Here is a 19,157-nt window from a genome sequence, read left to right on the forward strand (position 1 = left end):
TATCTCGTCATCAAAATTTCTGGTGTAATAGGACGCCTGACACAATTTGAGATATGCCGATTCTTTCCATCGCCCCGTCAAAGTGCTCCATGTGTAATGTTTGTTGAAAGAAAATATATGACATGTTAAATACTCGGTTCTCGTCAATATTTCTTGGATACGAGTGTAGCTATTTTTCCATCAGCATTTTATTCTGTAGTTTCAGAATCACGATAAGAAATCGTGTGCGTTTGTAAAGAGATCAAGTGTGCCAGTTCTGTCATGAGATGCAAATCCAGTCTACGATAACAACAGGGTTTCAGTATGACTTTTAATTGTGCATGTGTTTCCATTTCCAATAAAACCAGTTTTACAGGAACAGCGACGAGAGCGGCAGTCGACATTGATATTGCTGCACATGCCAATGGAAGCTCGGCACTCGTCAAAATCTTGGAGGATAACAAAATAAATTCAGTAATAATGATAATAGTAATCATCATCATCATCATAATGAGAAACGAAAAAAGAAATTAGACAGGAAGAATATAAAATATCTCAATTGCTCCTTTACTTAGTGACACCATCGCCCTTATAACGGCTTAAATGGCAAAACGTTCACGATACTGATAATGATAGCAGTACTAATGATGCCTGCTACAAAATGGGAGTTTCTGGATCATGTACTCCTACAACGATGCAGTTAACCGGAACAGGAACCGGGAGAGGAGCAGGAAAAGGAGAGGCAGAGAAGAAGGGAAATTGACGAAAAAGTGAAAAGCTGTGAAGACATGTCCGAGGGGGAATTTGAAGCGCACGTCTACAAGGTGTTGACGAAAGCAGCCAAACGACCAGCGGAAGAGGAAGAAGCCAAGATTCGCATCGTCAAGTTTTGGTCGAAAAACTTCGAGAAACGGATGCGAAACTGGAAGCCATCAAAATTTCCGTGGCGATACTTGTAAAAAAACAAGAGATGGGCAGGTTTTAAAATAAAAGTTGTTTATTATGTATGGTTTACACGTTTCTTTGGTATCCGCATGGCAATTTCCGCTCTAATATATCTAGAAACGGTTTACAGTATTCTTTGGTATCCGTAAGAAAAACTCGCGTCACTTTCCGCTCTAATATATCTACAAATGGTTTACACTGTTCTTTGGTATCCGTAAGGAAAACTCACGTAACTTCCAGGCTCTATCACCCTTTTATCGAATACTAGTTGGTAAGTTTTTATTTTCGGTTCCGTGCGAATTTTCTTTTCTACGAGATCTCTTACGAAATGCACCGGGTTGTACACTTGGGTGACTGCGTGATGATGATCTATGAGCTCTTGCAACACATCGTCTTTTAGAACTTGAAAATTAAGTTGTTGCCTACCCCTCACATTTAACGAAAACCCTTTCACTTTGGTACACACATGTCCGAGTCGCGTGCGATACCCGTAATTTTTCGCGCCTGCACTCACAAATTCCTTGATCCAGTCTCCCTCGTCCAATTCATTTGTCATACCGCCTAAATGATCGCCTAGCGGAATTTCGGCCAAACCGGGTTTCCAACGGTACAAGACAGAATCTGTGTCGTAGTACAACACCTGCTGTTGTACTGTTTCTAGCGATTCGTATAGTTTTAAACGCGTTAACGCCGTGGTAAACGCTGCGATGAAAATGTTTGTGGTCATACATTTGAGAGGATCCTTTCAATCTCGCTGATGCATGACTTCCACAATTTCAGGCGATAAAATTCTTACTTCTTGTACGTGCACTAACGGGTCGTCCAACATGTCCAGCAGTCCGCAGGCTTCGGTCATTTGGCAGGTTTGCGACTTGTTGGTCTGCTGTCGGAATTTTCTCCAAAACGAATTTAACATCAGTTTGGCGACTGCTTTACTCCCTGGGTTTCTCGTGATCTTGGCGGCGTCTAAACGAATTCCCTCTTTTCTCACGCATTCAATCACATATCGCATGCGATCTGTTTCTTCTCGACACCAGGGAGGATAACCGGCGCTCTCTTGTTTTATCTTGAGCCAAGTGTCGACGTACGGTGCAAACAATCCTTCTTGAGATTCTTCAAAGTGCCACACTTCGTGAATGCGAAGCACGCGATACCCCAGAGACACAGCTTTTTCCAGTTCTGACGAACACCAAGTGCGTCGCAAGGTGCGTTCGGCGTCTGCGTGAGCGCACTCGTAAGATTTTTCCAGCAGCGGTTTACCACTTTCTTCTTCAACGCACTTGGTGCATAAGGGAAACGTCAGCTTGTACGAACCAGAGCCCATTTTGTGTCTGTACGGTAACAAGGGGTGAAACAACTGAGCGGGAGGTAACACGTCCACTTTCAATAGACCGAAATAGGCTGAGGGATCTTGATTTTCGGGCTCGCACAACATGACGGGGTGCCCTATAGGGTACACACCATTCTTGTTCACCCACGGGTATTCGCTTGTCACGTCGACGTAACGTATCTTTTAATCGCCTGTGACCCGATGATAGAGCGAAACGGCACCAGTACGCCCACCAAAAAATGCCTCGCGCAGTTCTAACGGTTCCACCAGATGTAAATCTGATACAAAGTCACGGCACTCCCCAACTTGCTTTTTCAGATCGGAAAACTCGCATTCCCACATTTCCACGACCGTGTACCCGGCGTCACGAACACGCTTTGAGTTTTTGAACCGTCTGACGCCTTAGCGCCTCCACGTTTAAATCCCTGGTACAGTGAGGGACTTGTTTCCTATCGGGAAAGCAGGTACGGTATCCGTGGCACAAACACCCTTGAAACTCGAAACAGGTGCGCGATTCTTGGTGATATCCGTCCACGTGATAGGTGTGACGAGCCAAACGTAAGCCCACTTCACCGCCATTTCTTGCGTGACGTATGCGAATTCCACGCCGCCTCTCTTCCCACAACAACCACTCTAAAGATTTCAAAGAATGCGGTGGACGAGCCCCATGCCAACCCCTACACGATTCTAAGGCGATACTATCTTCCTCATGACTCGTTTGCACCAGTAGCGATTGCACGCATGGGCGATGGTGACGCATTTTTTTGAGCGGGTCAAAGCCAGCGACCGCGAGAAATTCGGCCACAAGTTTTTGACATCCGGCTTTCAATAATTTAACATCCGAACCGCAATATTCGATCAATTCACGTTTTAGATCGTACACGGCAAGCGGTTGACAACGGGCAGATTCTTCTCTGTACCACTCCTCAAACTCGGTCATTTTTTTCTCTGACATGGACGCTGGTCGAAATAAATGCGATCCGGTAAGGCACCCACATATTCCGCAATGTCGGGAGTGTGAAAAGCGTGTGGGAAAAACCCTTTCTTCAGTTATTCGATTCCAAACGTGCTGGAAAATTGGGCGAGCGAAGATGGAATGAAACAGAAGGAATCTTTGAATTGCACTCCTTCATATGATAGAGACAACTGTTTCGTTCCGTTAGGGATCATGAATTCAAATCCTCGGTGTTCTTTTAAGAGTTGTGCTTGTAAAAAAACACTATCGTATCCTTTGAGGTTGTGAAATATGCATATGACGTCACGGCTCTCTTCTTTAGGAATGGGGTGAGTGTCCGTGCCGTAGATCAGGGTATCTAAAAATTCCAAAAATTCCCCAGTGCATTCTGGACCGTAAAAGGTGTGGCACTCGTCCGAGTCCCCCGTTTCGGCGCGCACCAAGATGGGGACATGGGTACCGTCAGACTCGATCATCGCTTCAAAATCGGCGTAGACAAAAATGGGTGGGTCTATGTAAGGGCTGACATCGGGATTTTGTCGTTTCTCCTTTTTGTACAGGTCTTTGGGTTTTTTCACGGGCTCGTCTTCCTCTTCATCCACGCGTTGGATGTAACACTGATGTGATGTCAAATCTACATCTTCCCTGCATGCGCGATATCGCCCGGCATAACATTCATGCGGGTCGTCAGAAGGCGTGTATTCTTTGCAACACAGCTCGCAACGCATCCAGGTAGCGCAAAAACCTTGTAGGTCATACATCTCTCATCGTAAAAATGGCAATGTGGAAACGTGGTATTTCGTCCTGTGTGAGTTAGTTCAGGCAATTTTTTGCTTCTAAAGGTGCTCTCACGGACCTACCTTACCCTGCAGGAGTTCTTTCATTTCCTTACACAGGCTGAGTATATAATGGCATATCAATAAAATGCGTCTAAGTTTTCACAATACTGCCTAGGGGGCATGATACTGAGACAAACGTCTCTACGATATAATTGATGAAGTTTTTGTTTGCTTTTTAATTTTTCGCGGTAGACTAAATCCCATTTTCAAAATTTTCAAAGTAGTCTGTTTGAAACAGCTTCCTGGAGTTTCGACAAGCAAAGATATTGTTTAGGTATAGGGTATTTCTCAAATGAAGGAAGCGATAACGGAAATAAATAATTCTCTTACTAGCTTGATGATGTTCGTCTGTATGGCACTTTTGTGGTGCACGTAGTACTGATAAGATAGATACTTTAAACAAGCGAATTCTTAGAGTTATCTTGCAGGATTATAATTCTCCCTATGACTCTCTACTGAGTAAAGTTAACTCAAAATCTCTGTATAAAAGACGCCTTCAGACTTTCTTAATTATATTGTACAAGAGCCTGTTTTTTAACTGCTATCCAGGCTATCTAAGGAATATGTTTAGTTTCCGGTCAGTATCCTATATTCTACGCGGAAATTATAATTTGTCTCTACCGTCTACAAAAACTACTACTTATGGTCTTCACTCCTTTTCATATATGGCTTCAAAACTAAGGAACTCTCTTCCCGACTCTTTTAGAACGTCTGACTTTTCTGATTTCAAGCGGAAGATTCTACAGTATGACTCTTTCTCATAGTTAAATTTTATACTCTTATAATTTTACATTTTAGATTTTACATTTTAAATTTTACATTTTAGATTTTACATTTTACATTTTACATTTTACATTTTAGTAGTATTTAGAATTATAATTGTAACTCGAAGATACTAGCTTATCCTTTAGCTATTCCAAATTCGAGATTAAATAAAGTATATGTAGGTATGTATGTATGGCTTAGTTGTCTTGAAAGTTGAAGACTCTAACGTAAATGATGGAAAATATTACGGTGGTCTTCCTCATTGATCAAAAACACGTGAAGGTGTTTCCATGTAAAAATCATAATAATCGAGACGTTTTTCCTTGTGTTCCGCATTCTTAGGGATACCTTTGTTTCTTCCGTTCATAAAACGATTCGAATGAATACTCTGTTATTTTAAGACATGGAGATAGAACTGAAGTCAAACACTTTTGAACCACCTGCTGTTAAAAGCTACGATGATATGAAGTGCTACTCAGAGTTTTCTTACTCATTCCATTTGCTATAGCTAACGCAATGAGTATTTTTACGAATCTAATGGTTTTAGAGACTCAAATAAAAACTGCAACAGATAAATCTTGAGCATCAAAAACCTTTAGATATAACTACATTATTTGATTTTCTCTCCTCAAGTTACAAAAGTCTGTGTGTCTCTTATTCATTGCCATCCGAATAATTCATCAGTGTTTCTCTGCAAGCTTGATTTGAATTGCTGGTTAATAACAACCAGGTAAAATATTTCTTTCCCTCCAAAAGATAGTTTTTATTGCGTATTTCTGATTGTTTAATGATGAAATTGATCTGAATAAATATTGTAAAAATTCAAAACTTAGGAAACGTCGCGGAAAAGTTTCAACCAAAATACCCCAAATAAAGTTCCCGCACACGATCGAGTTTGTGCCAACTCGTTTTGAAAGTTTCTAAATTTTTCAGCGCTTTGTAAAAAACGTGGTTACCTTCTTCATCATTTCTAATTAGTTACTCTTATTGACAGTAGCAAACTTTTTTCACTTAAATTTCCGGCCCTTTCTTTCCTGCAACTCCAGATTTGCAGGCTTCGGGGTTGCCAAAGTTACATTTTCATCTAACCCACACAAAAGAATGTCAAACTTAACTCACCATGGTTTGCAACTGTTAAGGTGTAGAACCAACCTCCAAACAAAAAAAGAAGAAATATGAAAGCGAGCATCGGGCAGCGAAGGCGGACCATCTTCAGAGTATTGTTAAAAAAAAAAAAAAAAAAAAAAAAACCTTTTTAACCCACTATTCAAAAATATTTTCAATAAAGTGAGTAAAATCTAGCAAAAATCAGTTGCCCATCTCTGGCACTGCTAAGTTCTTGAACAGCGAAGTTTTATTCTTACCGTCATTTATTATTAATCAAAATTTGGCGGGATAATAAGATTCATAACCGTTTCATGTTTACTATCTTCTTCAAACATCATTTATGCATGAAGTGTGCCCATTACAAGCCTCTTGTTTTGTGGAATTTTAAAAGAGTAATTTCTCTGAAACGTTGATCAAAACGAAATGAAAGAACGACGGAAAAAAGAAAACAAAAAGAAGAAGAGAAAAATCCAGATACTAACTAGGGATGATTATTTCTAATGTTACTCATTAACTTCCCTTGGGGTACGTAGATTCTTAGCCATTGGAGCCAATTTTGACTAATGTAAGTCTTTTCTATTCTATGTCAAAACAATTCCACAATTGAAAAAACTCCTTAAATAAAAACACATAAGCGACTACCGGGTTTGGTGTTTTCCCATTCAATGACTTGGCATTTGGGGGTAGAATGATTATTTCAACATTCAATAAAGAAAAAGTTCTGAAACATCACGCAATGTGAACTAGGTCCCAAAAATATTCTTTTTGGATCTTTTCCCAAGCTTTTTTTATCGCCAATAAAGATAATAAGTTACATTGATTTTTCAAGGCGAAAATAAGTCTGTTTAAACGACAGCGGTGCGTAACAGTGAAAAAAACAAATTACTGTCATGTCAGCCAAGCTTTTAGAATATTCATCACGATTATTATCATAATGAAGTGTACACAAACTCATTATTTTTATTAAGTTCTTACGCAAGTTTGCAAGTTTTGTGGACAAATAAACCATTGGCTAAGTGAAGAAAGAACAACCTTACATGCCAGAAGGCCATCAACTTAAGTTCACAAACGTTTCTTTTCTAAATTACTTCATCTCGAATCAGTGGGTGGATCACTATCCATTTCTGGGGATGGAAAACGATCGAAAAAAAAATTGTTAGAAGAGAAGAGTTTGACAGCTGTAAAATCCCGTTAACGCCACTAGTGTTATAAAATACGATCCCATTCCGACTGTATTATTTTATCAGACAGTTTGAGGCACTTCTTGTAAATAATCAATGTAATCTCGAGACAATTTTCATCTTTCAACGCATGGCAAAACCAAAAGTAATAACATTTTAATCCAACATCAGATGTTATTAATGCAAACAATAAAAAACTAAGATTTAGCCCTTTTTTGCGACGCAATATCCCAAGTCTGATTCACGCTAGTGATAAGAGCTTGTGGAATAAACGTTAACGACATAAGAGGACTATTTTGTTGTTAAAATGTGTGGTGTAAACCCGTGGGCATAACGACGACACAATGAAACACGCTCTATGAATAAACAGGCTAGCGCTGAGCTGTACATGATAACATCACTGATTAGCACACTTATTTGGTTCGCTAGTTTTGGAAATTTTCCTTCGGTTCTGGCTTCACCCGCTTGCGCTCAACAACCGGCGGGGCTTCGCCACATGTGGTTAATTCACCAAGAACAGCCTTCGGAACTCAAATGGTCCATTCCTTTTCTCTTTTAAGATTTTCGTCATTGCACGTGTTATGATATTGCAAATTACGGCGCTTAGCATGCCTGCAAACTTTGGTTGGTTCTTCTTTTACTACCTGCCTGCTCGCTTATTCCGAAATCACACTTTAATTGATTAACGAACAAATGCCAGACACAGCACAAATTGGCAGATACCGTGACAGCCTTGAATCAGCTCCATGCTCTATACTCTGTTGTAGTTCATCACTAAATTTTCTCCGATTCTTGTTGGTTTAAATTGATCTCGTGACGCGATAGTGTTCATCCATGGAAAAACACTATCAACCCATAGTGCCCGGCCGCGGAAAATACCCGGATGGATAGTACCCGTCCGCTGAAAATACCCGGATGGATAGTACTCATCCGTGAACAATTTTGAATGCTTTGACGGCCGGGAATTTGGGGAGATCGGAAAAACAGTGACTTTTCAAGTCTGACATGTACAACTTATTATTTAGCCAATATAAAGTTGCGAATTATGACATTTATGACAAGCTGTACGCATGAATAAATATTTGATTGATCTGCGTTTAGTGGGTTTTGACTGTTTTTCAAGTGGCGCACAGAAGAAAATTTAGAGGTGAACAATAAAGACAAAAGAGTGTTTGTCTCAGCACTATCGGTCTGATAGTTCCACGACAGAAACACTCTATTGTTTAAATAGAGCACGTCTTTCAACCGACAATAACGCGCATTGTATCCAGTCTCTATCATAATTACAAATATTACCCAAATTTTTTTGGCATATTTTTCGGAAAACAGTAGGGGTCGTAGTTTTACGTTCCGATTCTTCTCGTTTTCCCGCATATTTTCATAGCACCCTATCCTCGGGTATTGATGGTATGCCCAACTTTGATTTTAAGCGTCCCTGTCTGAGAAAGTGTTCCAAGAGCCAACAGTGGTGGTCCACCTGAACCTTGAAACAAGCTCTATGAATAAACAGGCTAGCGCTGAGCTGTACATGATAACATCACTGATTAGCACACTTATTTGGTTCGCCAGGTTTGGAAATTTTCCTTCGGTTTTGCCTTCACCCGCTTGCGCTCAACAGCCGGCAGGGCTTCGCTACATGTGGTTAATTTACCAAGAACAGCCTTCGGAACTCAAATGGTCCATGCCTTCTCTCTTTTAAGATTTTCGTCCTTGCACGTGTTATGATATTGCAAATTACGGCGCTTAGCATGCCTCCAAACCTTTGGTTGGTTCTTCTTTTACTACCTGCCTGCTCGCTTATTCCGAAATTTCACTTTAATTGATTAACGAACAAATGCCAGACACAGCACAAATTGGCAGATACCGTGACAGCCTTGAATCAGCTCCATGCTCTATACCCTGTTGTAGTTCACCACTTAATTTTCTCCGATTCTTGTTGGTTTAAATTGATCTTGTGACGCGATAGTGTTCATCCATGGAGAGACACTGTCAGCCCATAGTGCCCAGCGGCGGAAAATACCCGGATGGATAGTACCCGTCTGCGGAAAGTACCCGGATGGATAGTATCCGTCCGCGGAAAATACCCGGTTGGATAGTACTCATCCGTGAACAATTTTGAATGGTTTGACTTTTCAAGTCTGACATGTATAACGTATTATTTAGCCAATATACAGTTGCGAATTATGACATTTATGACAAGCTGTACGCATGAATAAATATTTGATTGATCTGCATTTAGCAGAAGAAAATTTAGTGGTGAACAATAAAGAAAAAAGAGTGTTTGTCTCAGCATTATCGGTCTGATAGTTCCACGACAGAAACACTCTATTGTTTATATAGAGCACGTCTTTCAACCGACAATAACGCGCATTGTATCCAGTCTCTATCATAATTACAAATATTACCCAAATTTTTTGGCATATTTTTCGGAAAACAGTAGGGGTCCTAGTTTTACGTTCCGATTCTTCTCGTTTTCCCGCATATTTTCATAGCACCCTATCCTCGGGTATTGATGGTATGCCCAACTTTGATTTTAAGCGTCCCTGTCTGAGAAAGTGTTCCAGGAGCCAAAAGTGGTGGTCCACCTGAAACTTGGCGCAAAAGTCAGATGTGATAAGGTATTTCAAAAGCCACTTTGGCTCACTTCTCTGACTGTTTGTTCTGGAGTTTCAGAGGGGTCCCATTTGTGGCTTATGGAGCACCAAAAATTCATCCTCCTAAAGGGGTTAAAGTTAGGTCAGATTTGAGGTCAAAATCACTACCCAGAATTGCCATTTTTCAAAAAAACACAACATTTACCTGCCTACATGAATAAAATTGATACCAAATCCAGTGTGTACTTTAATGACCCATTTATCCAAATCAGTTGAGAAAAATTTGGCTTATTAAGGTTTGTTAAGTTTTTGGCACAAACTCTCCATGCCCCTCTAAGGCCAAGCAAAATGGAATTCTTGAGCATAATTCCTGCTATGAACAGACAAAAGCCTTGACATAAAGCCTTTATTTTGTATTTGGTGAGTGAAAAAAATATATTAAAGCCAAATCAATGTTATTGTCTAGAAATACCAGCTGGACTCATAGCTGATAATTACTCTTAGAAGGCCACTCACTAGCACTGTAAACACCCAGCGGTTTAGCAAAATAAAGGTAAATTTTTTTCCTATGAAAACCTAATAACCATCATAGAGTACAAATGATGATGTTCTGACCTTTAAGAGCTGGATGACAAAAAATTATTGTTGCTGTTTGAATTAAAAATTCCACACGGGACGTGAGATGATGCCAATAGGGCCCGCCATTTTGGACGTGAGAGTGTTAGGACTGAGCCGAGTTTCCATTCCTCCCCCTATTCAAGTGTAAATGTTTGTGTTATTATCAAGTCTTAAAAGTATAGCGATGAGATGTTTCAGGATAATTTTACGATGGCGCTTTGTTCCTTTGGAGGGGTAAATGATCAATGCGGTGCGGCGTCCTGGGCTCTGCACGAAACAGGAATGACTCCTTTGTTGTCTTGCGAGAATGCCATGACTACTTGGTTAAAACAAAACAATACCAGTGAAGATTTGAAACGGATCCAAAGAAGTGCACTCAGAATCATCTATCCTAACCTGCCATATAGTGTAGCACTAGAAACAGCTGGCCTACCGAAACTTCACGAGAGGAGGGAAAAATTTTCAACCAATCTGTTTGACGAGATAGTCCGTAACCCCACCCATAGACTCCACAGCCTCCTCCCAAAAGGAAGAGTTGTAGGTACGCACTGAGGCGCAAAAGTGATTTCACTCTCCCCATATGCAAAACCGAGCGCTTGAAGAACAGTTTTATTTTTAGCATATTTATCAGATGTAGATAATTTTCCTTCTTTCTTAACGACGAAGTTGTAATATTTTATACCTCCCTTTTTTATCATCTGTATTTGTAAATATTCCGTAATTCAGCCTATGGCTGCAAGATGTTTATAATAAAGTATCTATCTTTCTAATCTATCTATTCTGAGATATATGTTTCCTCCATGCATCAAAGGCCATAAAAGGCTGCAATGTTTGCAGCAACAATATCAAAACAAAGTCATCAGAATGCCTTTACAAAAATAATGACTGAGGTATTGATACCTCATTGGGCTGGACCCCTTGTCATGTCTTGAGCCTGGATTCTACAAAAAAATAATACTGCATTCCTTTCTTTTTTAAAACAGGTGAACTATTTCAAACAGTTTCACTAATATTTAATTTTTTTTTCTGTGAACAATGGCTTTACAAACCAAATGCAGTGAATTCACAGGGAAACAAGTAGTTTCCCAAGATGAAATATTTTTTTGGAAAAGTGCCGGATGAATAAAGAAAATAATATCAATTGATATGCCATTCATTTACCATAGAAATTATCATTGGATAATTTATACAATGTTGATGTAATTACATTGACAAATATTTATTAATTCCACATTTCGAATGATATAACAACTTGGTGAACCACTTGTTTCTCTGTGGAATGTAGTCAGCACACTTGATCACTTCTCAAAATTCAATGTTATAAGGCAATTTTAAACATGGAAATTGCAAACAGAAAGAAACCATTCCAGCAATCAAAACGGTGGCATAAATCCATCAGTTGATTTGCCAGTTAATGCAGACTACCTGAGAATCCAAGTATATCTCAATATAGCATTTTGGTTTAACTAATCGGCTAAACATATTTCCCATTGCAACATTGAGTTTCTATGGTGCATACTGCAGAGACTAGTAAAAAGTGGTAATAAATATGAACAGTAATGCCTAAATGGTATTTGATGTCGCTGGGACAGACATATTTTACCTGTTATCGTTTCATTTCCACTGTCTAGCCATTTTGTAAATATTTCTTGGGTGAACATTTTACAATCAGTTGGCTGAATACACTCAAGATGTCTTTCGATTTCGTGTCGTCTCGGCTTACCTGTGAAATCCACGCGTTTCGGAGAGCTTCTGTTAGCTGTTTGTAACTTTCACCGTTCTTCTCAACAACTATAGGTATACGGAACAAACAAATACCTTCCTTGTTTCCAGATTTTACTTCACAGCCAGGTATTATACAGAGAACTATCGCACCACAACTCACACCCATCTCTCTCTAAACGTCTCTATTTACTTTTTGAGGGGCTCCACAAGCCTGGAATGGCGGTTAACGATATAACATCAAGAAATGGTTAGATATTCTAGTCTTCTCGGATAGGGACGAATAAATGTAGGTCCCGTCTCCTGCAGGGCTGGGGTAGGAGACGTTATATTCCCACACACGAGATTACTGTGTGATGGATGTCCTCCCCTGGGGTGGGATGGGTGGGATATTGGGCGCACTTAATTTGGAGCCTCGCTCTGTTGTGCGACCCTCACCATACTCTGGTGAAAGTGATTAATAAATAAATGTTGTCAAGGACTGAGGTCACGTGGTGAAAACCAAGAGTTTCTTATTTACTGCCGATTGATTCAATTTATACAGCTCTGGGGAAATCGAATGGATCACAAAAACACTAAACTACATCTACCAGACAAGTGTTAGCTGTGTTCAATTTTTATTACCGTATGTAACTTTACAATCTGACTGGGCATGAAAGCCTTCGGAACTCAAGTTGTCCATTCCGTTTTCTCTTGAAGGATTTTCGTCTTTGTACGCGTTGTAATATTGCAAATCCTGGCGCTTGACGTGCCCACATACCTTTCATTGGTTCTTATGCCCGCTCACTTATTCCAAAATTTCACTTTTAATCAATTAACGAACAAACGCCAGACACAATAGAGTATTACTGTCGAGGAACTATTGGCTGGTAGTTGCCCCGCGAAAATTTCATGTTCTTAAAACAAATGTTTGCCTGAGAAGCGAAACTTCGAGGGCAAATATGCTAGTTTTAAGAAAATCAAATTTCCATGGGGCAACTATCAGACCGATACTTCCGAGACATAAACACTCTATTGTCTTTAATGTTCAGCGCACCAGTTGAAAAACAGTCAAAACCCAATAAATGCAGGTCAATCAAATATTTATTCATGCTTACAGCCTGTCAAAAAGTTCAATAACTCGCAACCGCACATTGGCTAAATAATACGTTATACCTGTCAGAATTGACAAGTTACTGTTTTTCCGATCTGCCAAACTTCGCGGCCGTCAAACTATTCAAAACTTTCCACGGATGACTACTACCGATCCAGGTATTTTCCGCGGACGAGCACTATCCATCCGGGTATTTTCCGCGGGCGGGCACTATGGGCTGAGAGTGTCTCTCCATGGATGAACACTATCGCGTCACGTGATCGATTTAAACCAATAAGAACCGGAGAAAACTTAGTGGTGAACTATAAGGGCTAATAGTGTCTCTCCACGGATGGATACTATCGCGTCAAGGGATCAATTTCAACCAATAAGAATCGGAGAAACCTTAGTGCACTAAGTTTCCAGTATTAACTATTAGCAACAGCTTTGAATGAAAGTTTTAACGTCACGTTTGTTTATTTAACAATCTATTTCTTAATAGTAAATGTAAGTAATGTCCCCGGCCATTACAGACACTGCTGCCATTTCATAAAACCCTTTTGACACTTATCTTCTACTTCAATATCGTTATAAGAAAATGTTTCTTTTCCAAATGTTACTAGCTCCCTGTAAGAGCCCGTGGTCTTTTTTGCAATTGCTTGATAGGGGGCTAAAACAATTCAGTATTCAACGGAAAGGTTATGGGTCAAACAGACACCTTTTTCGCCGATGGCAATGACATATTTCTATTTATAACAAGTACTTCTACGAAATCCATAGTATGTTTTTCTTAAATTCAGAACAGACTGTCAAGCGTATGATATAAATTATTATTACCGAGAGATAGGGAATATTATTCCGTTATTCAAATACTTAAGCAATATGTATACCTCACACAGCGAAAGGACCTTTTTTTACGAAACTAGCAATGCTTTTTAACAACTGTCGTTAAATGAAATACTTGTGAATACTTCCTACTTAATTCTGGTCCATAATTTACAATTTCACATGAAAATTTACAAAGTTGCCGTAGCAACTCATTGGGTTTTCCGGTTGTTATACCAATTTTCAAATGATATCCTTTCCCGATGGGCCCGGGAGGGATCTCAACTTTGACAAAATCGTGACTGTCATTATCCCCTCATGCTAGTCTTCATCATTTAACAACACATACTCAATGTTAAGATTAGTGCTACGTTCGAAAAGCCATACTGATTCCAGACTGTTACATTGTACTAGGCGTTTTTACTGTTTGATCTCAAAATCTCCACTGATCTCACTGAACATCGGTAAAAGAAGGTCAGTGAAGATTCGTATCAAAGGATTGATTTGAAAGAACAGGCAAAACTCAATCCTAGGCTTCCAGAGGATATAATCATCTGGAATTATTTCTCATCGTTCTAGGTTGTACAGTGTGATAATTGGTCTGTAGGATATTGTGACCCTTCCTTAAGACCCTCGTAAAAAAGTATAACGAGGGAGACTCGACTTCTAAAAAAAAAATTGTTCTTCATTATCTCCAGTTTTAGAACCCTATTTGTACTTTTCAACTATGAAAAAAGCACCGAGCTCATTTAATGTAATAGATGACCGAAAGAAATGATGGCTAAAAGTAGATCAAATGAAAAAATAAGATGCGTGACTTTTGGGTTTCACAGACGGTTAAAAAATTAAACAGTTACACTTTATTTGGGACTTTAACTGAGTGTTATCAGTCGATTAGAATGATTGTAAATTAATGAAAGCTGAATTCTAAGTGCTATTATCATATTAGATAAACGTTTTTTTACTCCAGGAACGTAATAGTCACTTGACCATGACCAGCGTTGTTATAACAACATTCATTGTCCTGGTTGTTTCCATCGTTGTACGAGCCTCCCCCACCCCCACAGGTGTCACGACCATCATTTCCACTGCTTCCCCAAGAGTACCCTCCTCCTCCTCCTCCTCCTCCTCCTCCTCTCAATCCATAAGCTCCACCACCTCCACCAAACCCACCATCGACATCGTTATACTTGGCTCTTCCACCCACCCCTCCCTGAATAAATCCCTTACCACCTTCTCCACCAGATCCTTTGGTTCCATTAAAATTCGTTCCACTTCTTCCACTGGAGTAAAACCCGCCACCACCACCACCTGAAATACAATGAATATATTTTAAGATTTTCGTAAACAGAAGCGAAACTATATTTAAATGGGATGCTAATCCATTCGATTTTTGGAATTTTTTACTAGTATTGTAAAACGCTTCAGTAACCCCATATCAGCTCGGCCAAACCTTACATAATGCATATTAATTGAGCCGCTATCCATGAGGTTTAATATTTGTATATAGCATCTGTAATACCTAGTTGTATAAACTGTTTTGTCTTACTTCCCCTGTCCAAGATATACTATCAGTTGATTTAACGCGTTACCTAATGCTAAATTTCAGGTTTATACCTGATGATAATTTGACCCGTACGGCCCCACGCGCGTAATCCCATTAAAAACCGTCAAAATGAAAGCTGACGTGTGTAAGGTCGGACGAGTTAATGAATAGTGAGTTTCTTGTTCTGACACGAAAAAACAAAGGAAAATTTTTTCCTCTAGGATCTTTATTGTGATTGTTCAGCGCGCGCTCTTGCACCGCTTCCTATTTAGGTTGAGACCAAATTTTTGAAGAGGTCATATGATAAGATGCGTGTTAATCAAGTTTGGTCGGGCTGGACGGGAAAATATTTGCCTCTCGGTCACGAGACACGGAACATGCTACATTCGGTCCGTACATCACGACCTTGATTCAAATAGTTTCTGTTCTCCTGCCAACACTGGTACCCATACCTAGACTCGTCTTTACAGTAAATATGACCTATACGAGGATCTCAATTGGGTTAACCGTCAACCGTCAAATAAGCAAGCCAATATTAACCGTCAAATGTCTCAGATATCCTTAAATAAGATTCATACGATTGCCTTAATAGGGATCAAGTTCCATTTTTTATGAATAAAATTTTTGATAATCACAAAAGTACATTTATGTAAGTCCTTTAACTTCTATTCGCAAGTAAAACTGGTTAGCAACAGAGCTGACTTCCGGTTTGGAAACACTTCCGGAGTCGTAAAACGTTGGTCAGTTATCAATAAAAGGTGTCATAAATTAGGAGTTCTTTACAAACGCGTCATCATGAAAATCTACTGCCAAATTCGCGTTTAATTCGTTTTCTAAACGACATTCCAAAAAATGTTATGCTTACAGTTGCTGAAGTGATGGAGGCTTTGTCGAATATTGATCCAAGTAAGGCCGGTGGACCAGATGACATCCCCGGTTCACTCCTAAAATATACTGCTGGTTAGTTGGCCCTTCATTATGCAGGCTCTTCAACATGTCGCTATCTACGGGTTCTTTTCCAGCAAATTGGAAGCGCACGAACATTGCACCCGTCTTTAAAAAGGTCGATCCTACTCTAACGGAGAATTACACGCCAATTCCTCTCTTATGAATTGTCTGCAAAGTTATGGAACGATGCGTGTTTAATCACTGCTACCCTCATTTATCGTCTATTCTTCACCAACTCCAGCATGGCTTCCAGCCAGGAAAATCCACAGAAACGCAACTACTTGAGGTGTATCACGATATATTATACAAACTAGCCAATGGCCAAGAAGTGGACGTAATCCATTTTGACCTGTCAAAGGCATTTGATAAGGTTGCACACAGGCTACTCAGTAAAGCCCGAAATGCGAGTTTGCTGTTTCAAAACTTTTATTTACGGACATTTGTAGCCCAACTAAAACAAAGAACCAGTTTAGAGCGACTGTACACTCGAAGATCATTTAAAGAAGAACGACTATTGATGTTTGCGTCGCCTCCTAAACACACCTTGAGCCAGATAAACCTAAATCTACTGTCAGCATACCGATCTAAAACATATTCAGACGGGACAGGAACTGGTCAAGAGTGGTTTTGAGGAAAAAGAGGCAGAATTGCTGTTTATGTGAGAAGTAACCTAGATGTTGTTGATGTTTATAGATTACAACTACATAGTTTAATTTTTAGATATGATCTTTTATAAACACGCAGCAAGTTCTATTTTTCACATATGTATAATGGTGCGCGTATCCCCATTAAAAATCATAGTGAAAGCTGACGTGTGCAGGGTCGGACGGGTTAATGAACTGTGGGTTTCTTGTTCTGACACGAAAAAACAAAGAAAAAAGTTTTTCCTGCAGGATCTTTGTCGTGATTGCTCTGTGTGCGCTCGTGCACCGCCTCCTTTTATTGTGAAACCAAATTTTTGAGGTGGTTAATCATGTTTGATCATTCTAGACGGGAAGATATTTGGCTTACGGTCACGAATCGTAGCACGGACCGCGCCGCATTCGGCCCGTGCGTCATGACCTCGAGCCAAAAACGCAATATTTTCACCGTCAGCTGCCAAATAAGCAAACCAATGTTAGCCGTCAAATGTCTCAGATATCCTTAATTAAGAACTATGCGACTGCCATAATTAGGGTCAAGTTCTACTTTTTGTAATAAAATTTTTGATATATCAAAAAAATATATTTATGGAAGTCCTTTAACTTCTATTCGCAAGTAAAACTGGTTAGTGACAGAACTGGCCTCCGGTGTCGTAAAACGTTAGTGATTTATCAATAAAGGTGTCATGAATTAACAGTTCTTTACAATCGCGTCATTATGAAAATTTACAGCCAAATTCGTGCGTTTAGTTCCTTTGATAAACAACATTCCAAAAAGTTAACCGTCAACCCTCAAATGACCTAAAGAATTTATCTGTCAACCGTCAACATCACCTTATCCCCCCCTATTGAGACCCTCCTAGACGACCCTCGATCATGATCATGACCAAATTATGACACGTTACATTTTACTGAAATGATTACATGGCATTCTGAAAATCTCGAGAAACTGAGGAGGATAAAGACGCATTAATTTTAACAACACAAAAGCTTATCGGATACCAGTGGTCATCACTCAGTAGCCTGCAGAGCGGGCGTTCTAGTAAAGTTTGGGCGAAAATTATAACGCGCGAAAAATTAGGAGGTGGGGGGAGGAGGAGAGGAGAGAAGGGAACATCTGCCAGCACTTATTGTTGTTTTCAAACACTCGTTCGCGGACGAACGAACGCTTCTGATTGGCTTTTCTTGTTTAGTTTGATTGATAGATATCAATCTCGCTACATTACAAAACCATTGGAGCAGTTTTAAAATAGCCGAATCCTTCGTACAAGACCCCATGAGGGCGCTAAACATTTCTTTGGATTTATCAGGAGTCGTTTACAGAATTTCGATGTGATCTCAAACTTCAACAACTACACAGTTTGAGGAAACTTGTCTATGAGGGCGATTTACTAGCTGTTTTGCCGACTGGCTTTGGTAAAATCCTTATATTCCAACTGCTCGTAGCTATGAGGAAGGGGATGCTAACGAAAAACTGTATTGTAATCGTTGTTCGTCCTTTGAAAAGTATTTTAGAGGACCAAGTATCCAAAGAGAATTCTTTGGGCCTCAAAGCAGAGCATGAAGCCAAATTACAATGGGAGAAGCAGAGCTCTCGTAGTTCGAATTGCTGTTTGGTCCTGGCATGACCGCGCGAAGGACCTTTTAGTTGGGTAGCTTTCGATCTTCGCCAACAAGGGCTCGCTAAAGGTCTTTTTCCCCCTTCCTTTACTCGCTTAGATGGAGTTGAAATCTGGATTGTTTTACCCTTTATAAAGCTGTAAAGTTGTCCTAAATTTATAACTGTACGTGCACACGGGTTGCAGCATCGTTCTGAACAGTTGATGTTCTTCATAATCTTAAGACCAACTTGCTCATAAATATCCTCAAAAACGATTCCAGTCGAGTCTTGTCTTTTCGATGGCTTGAATATATTTTCGAAAGATAGGAAAGAAGACTTTCCTGTCCTTGGTTTTCCGAATTTAATTCGAAAACAACAATTACAAAATCCATAATAATCGTTCGCCTTTGCTTCCATGAACGCTCGTGTTATTATTTGTATTTAACATCGTTCCACGTGTATTAATCTTTATTTCCGCTGGAAATATGCC

At 39.7% G+C, this 19,157-nt stretch overlaps 1 protein-coding gene across 1 annotated transcript in view; it reads right to left on the bottom strand.

Moving 5' to 3' along the window:
- Positions 1-13,584: 13,584 nt before the first annotated feature.
- LOC111319198 (uncharacterized) overlaps positions 13,585-19,157 on the bottom strand; it is a 99,239-nt gene continuing 93,666 nt past the window's right edge. The window contains exon 9 of the mRNA XM_088749251.1: positions 13,585-15,243. Within this exon, the coding sequence (XP_088605377.1) occupies positions 14,894-15,243 (350 nt within the window). The 3' untranslated portion in view covers positions 13,585-14,893. The remainder of the gene's footprint in view (positions 15,244-19,157) is intronic.

Source organism: Stylophora pistillata, chromosome 2 (genome assembly GCF_964205215.1).
Source record: "Stylophora pistillata chromosome 2, jaStyPist1.2, whole genome shotgun sequence".
NCBI lineage: Eukaryota > Metazoa > Cnidaria > Anthozoa > Scleractinia > Pocilloporidae > Stylophora > Stylophora pistillata.